This window comes from Schistosoma haematobium, chromosome 1 (genome assembly GCF_000699445.3).
Source record: "Schistosoma haematobium chromosome 1, whole genome shotgun sequence".
NCBI classification, from domain to species: domain Eukaryota; kingdom Metazoa; phylum Platyhelminthes; class Trematoda; order Strigeidida; family Schistosomatidae; genus Schistosoma; species Schistosoma haematobium.
The window spans coordinates 30856161-30864612 of record NC_067196.1 but is presented as its reverse complement, the minus strand read 5'-3'; the positions used below and the strand labels follow the sequence as shown (position 1 = coordinate 30864612).

General features: G+C 38.5%; 1 protein-coding gene across 2 annotated transcripts; it reads right to left on the bottom strand.

Moving 5' to 3' along the window:
* Positions 1–209: 209 nt before the first annotated feature.
* NHP2_1 (snoRNA-binding protein) lies at positions 210–4299 on the bottom strand (the record flags this gene model as incomplete). 2 transcript variants are annotated; one of them, XM_051215578.1, is made up of 2 exons in its annotated part: positions 210–1314; positions 3982–4299. In XM_051215578.1, one exon carries the CDS (start codon positions 1269–1271, stop codon positions 816–818), a length of 456 nt encoding a protein of 151 aa, XP_051073694.1. In that variant the 3' UTR covers positions 210–815. The 2 variants fall into 2 exon arrangements, with proteins under 2 accessions (XP_051073694.1, XP_012794764.2); XM_012939310.3 differs by lacking the exon at positions 3982–4299 and adding an exon at positions 2552–2592.
* Between the last annotated feature and the right edge of the window lie 4153 nt (positions 4300–8452).

The window sequence follows — 8452 nt, the reverse complement described above, 5'->3', positions numbered from 1 at the left end:
ACCATGTTTTGACTCTCATATGCATATCCACTGTGGTAAGTGGAAGTTTGTTCTTAGTCATGCAAAGAAAAGTGTTTTAAAAGTCGTTTAAGAGAGTTGAAAGTAGTCGAAAAATGGGCAATATTTTTGATGTTTATAGAAGCCAAAGTAAATATGTAACTGGAGTATTCAGTTGTCTCTTCTAACTTGCTTCATTCTGGCTTTATCATCATCTTCATCTTATAACAAGTCTTTGCTAGCATCAAGAATGGTAACTGATACGCGGCAACCTTTTCAATAAAAAGGTAACAGTATCTTGTATACAGAAATAATTGAGCATATTGTGTAGGTACAATACCTCATTCTCACATTCAACGATTTGTAAACTACTTACTAATTCTAGTCGATGATATTGCTTCCCCTCATTCATACTATGTCAGTCAGTCATCTACAACGTAGGACCAGGCACGTATATGCATCGGTTCAAGTTGCCATAACGATACTATGCAAAATAATGAAAACTCAATGATAAAAATAAACTACTTGACCAGAGATGATGGCCAAACAACGATTCTGACCCTATCGGGAATCTTATTAATTAGCACTAACACGTTTGTTAGTGTTGAATCAGTATAATGAAGTCATTTACGTTCATCTGTTAATTTACGTTTTTGAAATTATATACCAGTACTAAATAATGATTAAGTTATGCAAATAAAATATGTCGACTATAGTACTAAAATTATCACGTGTTGTAATGTGAAGAGCGACTGTTCAGAAGAATAAGTGCAATAATATTTTTATTGAAAAAATTCTGCTTTTCGATTACAGGGATTTTATAAAGGAAGAGGTAATGCGTCAACAGCAGTGTAACACTTGTCATACAAATCACCATACTGTTCATCCCGTGTTATGAAAACGATAGGTATAGGGGTAACTGAAGATACACATGCACCGAGGTCAAACTTTGACGGAACATAGCAGTAAGGTATGTCGTGCTCCTCACACACCAATGGCACATGGGATATCAGATCAAACGGGCTAATATCACCAGCTAATACGACGATACCAGATACACCTTTCTTTTCAATGGCTTTTAAGATTGCTTTGATTCCGACATCTGTTTTCTTTACGCGTTTAGCTTTTCGAGCGAGTTTATACAAACGCTTTGTTAATTTTTTTGAAGCCATAGGCTGGGCGAACACACCTACACATTGTATTTGTTCCTCATAAGTACGTTCTGGACGGTTCTGATCGCCACTCAGATCACTGTTAATCTCAATTTCCATCATTGAAATATACAATGGTGTGTGACGGCAAGACAAACAACTCAGTCTATAAAAAGAAAACCTTTGATGAAAATTGAGTAGAAAACCACTTTTAAAAGAACACTTATTCTTTACACTTTTGAGTTATTGCTAATCATAATTTACTAGTCAGTGATAATCATTACTTGAACTATATTGCTCTTAAAAGTAAGAAAATGTTATATAATCCATTCTTAGTCCCGTAATATATACTTTTCCTGCTTTATTTGCAATTTAGATATGCTTTATGTCTAGAGAAATATTTATTTAATCTCTGACTAACTGAAATTCACTAGTCAAGTCTTCGGACTAGTCGCTAGATTGACTCTGAAAATCTACTTATATGATGACCTTGATATTTCCCCGATTAACTATTTCCTTATTTAAACATAAACATTGGTGCAATAGAGCACCGACAAGATATGCGCCGCACTTCATTCTAGTTGTACGAGGGCTGCGGTACTGCCCGGACGCCCAAACCGAACCAGTTGGTTTTCTTAGGTGACTACATCCAGAGCCTTCAACCTAAAGGTCTAACCCATAAGGCGGTGGAGCAAAGTCAGGAGATGCGGTCTCATAGTGGCCGGTGACTAACGATTAGTTCATACGCCATTTGTTCCTTCAGGATACTGGAGCCCATGTACACCATTGGTTTGGAATATGAGTTTTCCAACCCCCTAGGTGGACCCTCTGCGTCCACCAATCCGGTTAAAGCGCCGGACATTCGCTTCTTGTTTTCTCACTTTTGTAAATAACACCGCCTCCATGAGAAGGCAATGAGTGGGACTTCTCTGGGAGTGACTGTATACGCGTGACCATGTGAGAGCATTTGGAGAGGGAAAGCAGACTGTTCCCACCCTTGAGCATACCAGAGCGTTTGGGGGCATCCAGGACCTTTAGTTGTGCGCGAACGCCCAACCTTTAGACCAGTGAGACGGCATTCCACAATGCTAATACCTAACTACATTCAACTGTCCGGTGTTCCCAGGTTTTCAATGATGGTCTTAGATCGTTTCACGGTTCCAATGAAATCGAACAATCTCCACGCCCACAAATTGACGATCTCTTTGTTTCCGGCTACTGATATCGATTATAAATCTAAATTAGCAGTTTTAAAATAAATTACAGCATTTATGCGAAGTTTATTTTTATTTTTGCGAACAGTACAGCTGCAAGCGGCATAATTATTTACTGTTCGACTTGTTCACCTGTATTCTTCCTGCTACTTGGCGGAATGTTTGTTGGCACAAAATAACATAACTTACGTTGTATGTGACTTTGAATTTTTACCAAAGAACGTTATCATACGGTAACTCTTTGTGTTACTTTTACGAATCAGAGTGGGTAACAGTATACGTGACACTTGCCATCTTTAACCACTTAGCACGACTTAGTTTCACAGTCGGTCACTACATGGTTTTGCCATCGCTGTTCTTCCGTTTAACGTACTCTTAACTTAGTCACTGTGCAAAATCGAGATAAGCAGTGACTAGACATATGAAGTATATGTTCTAGGCGATTCAGTCGAATAAGACTGACATTTTAACTAGCTGATTTTCCAAACGCCTAACCTTAGGATTACTAACTCGGTTATTCCACCAGGTGCAAGGAATTGTTTGAAGATACTGACTTAATACTTGAAGTCTATATGTCCTTTATTCTATTAGGTTGTTTCTGATACTGAGTTAAAAATAAGAATGCTGACAATTTAAATATGACAGTGACCCACTTTAAAAATTAACTGAGATTTGGAAAAGACTGGCCATTATTTGTTTCAATACATTATTCTACTACGTTCTGACATATATTTAACTTTTGACATGTATTTAGTATAAATCCGTTTCATATCATGGTCATCTAATTGTGCTTAGTAATTACTGGAAAAAAAGTATAAAAAGGATGCTACTTCTCCTTACAAGATATAGGTTTCGTCTAATTAATAGTTGGGGATTGAGTCGAGAATATTAAGATAATGTTAAAGAGTATCTAGATGCGTTCAATAACTGCTCTCATTATTTGTAAACAACTTTCGAATGCGTAATAACGACCAAATTATAAGTTTCACAACCATCAGTCAGTTATAATCAATGTGGAGCCATAGATTAATAGAAAAAACTGCTGCGTCAACTGGCAGACGTCATCCATACTTCAAGTAGCGTGATTAAGTGCAAGTCAAAGAAACTTGCTGCATTGGTGCTAAGATATTATCTTTACCAGAATCTAATTGGATCCCAGAATATTAATATGCATTGCTAATCAGTGTTTATGAAATAGTATTTCGTCAAGGTTCTTGTCCAACAGAACCATACCAGCTTACCTAATAATAAATGTTTCCACAAGAAGAACCTGACTAGTTTAGAATACAAAAAACAGTCGTAATAAAAAAGAGAAGCCGAAATCATTAACTTCCCTCAATTTAATAAGGTGAACAGAAAAGTAAACAGGTACAAGTTACAGTGATGAAGAAATCGTTGATTGAGTATGAACTTAATCGTAAGATTCTCCGTTCCTTTTGATTTCCGTTACATATGTTTGCATATGCAAACAGTTTATGGATATTTACTGATAGAGTTTAATACCCCAGGTTTTACTGGTCGTGACTCAACCTTCATTACAAGAGTTAGTTCTACTTAATAAGGACTCCTTATTGCAATCTTCGTTTCCGACACTTGATATACTTGAAATCGGAACCCACCTCGATGTCAACACGTTAGCTAGTCAACTATTGCGCTAAGTAGGTCGGCTGGTCAAGGTCGACATGGTCATTTAAAACAAATGCTGAGAGGTGTTTTTTGAATGAAATAGGTTTTATGGCATAATACCCAGTTGGTCAGTTAACAAACTAACAACTGACATAATCAGATATGGTAACTAATATCCGTAAGCACCGACGAAATTCAGCAAGTTTATTATCTAAATCTACTGGTGTAAGCCGATTCTAAAGTTACACACTCTGTAGTGTCAGTTATCTTACTGACTACATTATTGATCAAGCGGTCGCAATATGTTGCCTTGATATACTTGCCGAAAACTTGCCTTAATTGTGAGGTCAGCACCTAACGACAACATATATCGGAATTCGATGCTACAGGTCCATTGAAACTTCTTGATTGGTACTATCGCTGTTCTTGATACCATTCCTCGAAACAAAACTGAAATGGGTCGAGAAACATCCCAAGTCACATTTCAAGCTGCCAGTAAAACTGAAATCGCGATATTTGGGCAGAAAACGTTAACGCTAGATTTGAGGTTCCGGAGGCGATTCCCCTGAGTTTAGACTGCAGCCGATTTAAGTTTCGCAATATTGAGGATGGGTTTTTTAGAGAGATATGAATTTCTAGATGACATTCGAAAAATATGCTAAACACTGAATGCAACTTTTAATTACATAGAAGGCAAAGAAATTCACATCATATTTCTAAATTTGATACAAACTTCTCCGATAGCAACGTCGAAATTCCAGGATATACTCGCGGAATTTTCAAACTCAGCTAAACCGGACCCACAGCCTTCAAATGCAAACCATGACTAAGTCATATGATCAAAACCGAAGGCGTACCTGTGTTTGCAATACCAAGGAGACTAGCACCAAGCAAGTATTGAATATCTATTTCCCGGGTAGTCTCGTGTTCAGCTTTGAGGATTGTGTGGTTATGGTCCAATCCCACTACATTACAACTGGGTATTGTCCGCACCTCTTATAGTCAATGATCATCTCATTTGCAAATGGTCCCAAAGAAAAATAGAGGCCGTGCAGAGATTACAGATCCCTGAACCGTCAAAACGTACCAGATAGGTGCTGAATACCGCATATCCAAGATTTTACAAACGGTCTACAATATTTGAATATATTTACCAAAATTGCATAGCACAATATCCCAGTGGCCGAGGAAGGTATCCCTAAGACAGCTATTATTACACCTTTTGGACTGTTCGAGTTTGTACGCATGCCATTCGGCCTGAGGTACGCGGCATAAACATTCCAAAGATTCACGAATAACCTACTTCGAGACATGCGATTTGCACAGGGGTATATAGACGATTTGCTGATCGCCAGTCCCCATATACAATCAGACGAACAGCATGTAAGAGCAGTGTTAAAACGGCCGGATGAAAGTGAAATGAAGATAAATCAAAGTGTGTTTTCGTTGTTCGAACCCTAGAATCTATAGGGCACACAATAAGCACAGAAGAGATTACACCAGTCAAAGAAAAAGTGAACACCATCCGACAATACTTAATACCTACTTCTCTATCACAACCTAGAAGTTTTCTGGATCCAATTAAATTTTATCGCATATTCATGCCCGGTTGTGCACAATTAATTCAACCTTTGACATTCACTCAAAGGAAGACCGAAAGAATTCAAGCTGACTTCTTAGGCTGTTGAGGCTCTTAAAGTACTAAAATGTAAACTGGCTCAAGCACCTTTGTTGATGTATCTAAATTCCTTTTCCCCACTTTCTTAAACGGTAGATGTTTCGGACTAAGCAGTAGGCGGTAACCTTAACCTAGCGGTGAAGAACGCCTAAAAACTAATTGCTTTCTTCTCCAAAAGACTCACTCCAGCAGAATCGAGGTATTCTTCCTCCGAAAAAGAACGGTTAAGCATTCCCGACACATTCTGGAAGGCAGAGGCTTCATAGTTTTTACGGATTACAAACCACTGACCAATGCACCAAAAGTTAGAGCTGATCAATTCTAACCGCGAGAAGTCCGACACCTTGACTATATATCACAGTTCAAATACACTAGTGCTAGCCAGGAACCAACGCTTGAGCTCAAAGCAGAGTTCACCTATAAGCACCTACCAAAAGTAACTGAGCTCAAACATATGAGGAGCTACGATTCCAATATACCAGCGTGACATTGTTCTTAAAGTAGGATAACAGCCGATAAACTACAAAAAACATAATTCTTATTACATGACGGTTCGTTACATGTTGGCTGAGACGAATTCGCAGTCGATGTTTCGTTCCGCACAATAATTTTCATTAGGTTATAATCCCAGCAGGTACCATCAACCAAATGCTTTATGCACGTTTTTGGCCGTTCTCGTCATTACACAGTCGTAAATGAAGTAACTGACAATACGTGAAGGTGATTATTGCACGACATCAGATAAATTACATAGAAGGGGATCAAAGTCATAGGAAAACGTGAGCACAAAACGAGTCATGGGGTTTGTGAATTAGGTATGTTTAAACGTTCCTTCATGTGTTGATATATGAGTTACCAATCATTATTCAGTTTGTCCTTTGTTCGAGCGTCATAAATAATTTGTGGTTCTATGGTAACTTATCCACTCCATCAGATCCTTCTATACATAGCTTAAGTAATTTATATCTCATAAGTTCAAACACTTTCTACATATACGTGGTGAGCAGTAGGGCGCTGTTTCTCCGGTTCTTTTATCAGATCGATCTATCCATTTTCTCAAGCCACATTTTTACCCTGTCACTTATTAGCTAAATAATCCTGACTTTTTCATGTGATTGTATTTGTACTAATTACTTATCTTACTCATCACCTGTCTGTAGCCTAATTTTATCGGACTATAGATATTAACTCACGCATGGCCAAATTGAGTTAGCTATCATGTATTCTGCAATCCATTTCGCCTCCTTCGCTCCGTTTCCCTGATTGTATGTCCAAATTAACGATTGTATGAAATATACTCATTCAAAGTTCATTCTCGTATTTGACTTGTTTAATTCCGTTATTCACTAACGCGGGTTAAGTCGATGATTATGTACGAGTATAGCCAGGATGTATATTTCGACAGAAATCATTCGATAGCAATCAGAAGCGATCTACCTGGGGTCAGATTAGAGGCAACAAAACGCTTTTTCTTCCTTTGCTGCAACCAAATAAGAATAAAGCGTAACGTACCCAAAGACGATTACCTAAATCACTTCGGCGACCGAAGTGCAACTTTTATGAAAAACTCACATGGACATTGCGCATTTACTTTCCAGTGTATATAAAATTGGAATGTAACATTTGAGTGGTGTTGCGAAATATAATCCACTGTTCATATACTTTGCATATCAATTCGACCTAACTTCTGTCATTATGAAATTTCCGACAGTATAAGGCTTACAGAATCGGAAGCTTTGTTGTGGAAACTGATTATTACAAACGTAGCAGAAAACGAACGATCAGCAAGTGTGAAATCAGGGTGAAAAAACAACTTTTTGAATTAATTAGTATAAACTAGATGCAAACATCTAATAGCAGCGGAGTTATCAACGTCTCAAGCAACTAACATTTAGACTCGTTGAGAAAGTAAATACATGTGCCATCACATGTTGCCCGTCATACATGTTTTTACAAGCATGAAGACATATGTGTGAAAGGATATAAACACATTATTGCTGACAAAACTAGCTTTCGATTTTCTTCGAACAAGCAGGGTAGTTGGTCTAGTAAATTAAAGTCACTTTATGTGGGGATGAGCGTTCCATAGTGATTCACACACAAGGATATCCACTTGGGTTCAATTCCAATAGACCCCCTGAGAGCGACACATGTAAGTTAGGAAGCCAGAAAAACTAATCGAACCATAGTTATTCCTTCTATTCTTTGCAAGTGAGCGAGTCTTGGAACTAGTTACCTGCCAAATTGGTCATAGCGACTTCCTAGGAGTCTTTTGTGAAAGTGCTCCTAAATAGAGCTCCACACTAATTCGCCTGTACATCTCTAATTTATCTTCGTTTCCTGTTCTTTGGTCTATACCCAGATGGTCAGTATAAGGTTGTGAAGACTATCAAACTTTTGATTCAGATAACGAACCGATTGATGTAAGACCACCACTGAGAACTTGGAAGCACTGGACGGACAGTTCGTCTTGTTGTGGGACTCCTCAGCAGTGCGCACCCACGATTCTTCTCGCGGGATTCGAACCCAGGACGTTCAGTCTCGCGCGCGAACACCTAACCTTTGGGCAACTCAGTTGGCAGCAAACGGTGTTAGTGTCTAACCCCGACCTATCCACGAGATTGGGCGACCATCTTGTACCTTACTGAGGTAGATACCAGTCTCTTCTAGACACGAATAAGCTCTAATCGCCACGGCTTCTCACTATAACTCCGAGAATTCCCTCACGAGTCCCACAGTAGGACAAAACATCTGTCCAGTGCTTCCAGGTTTTTAATGGTGGTCTA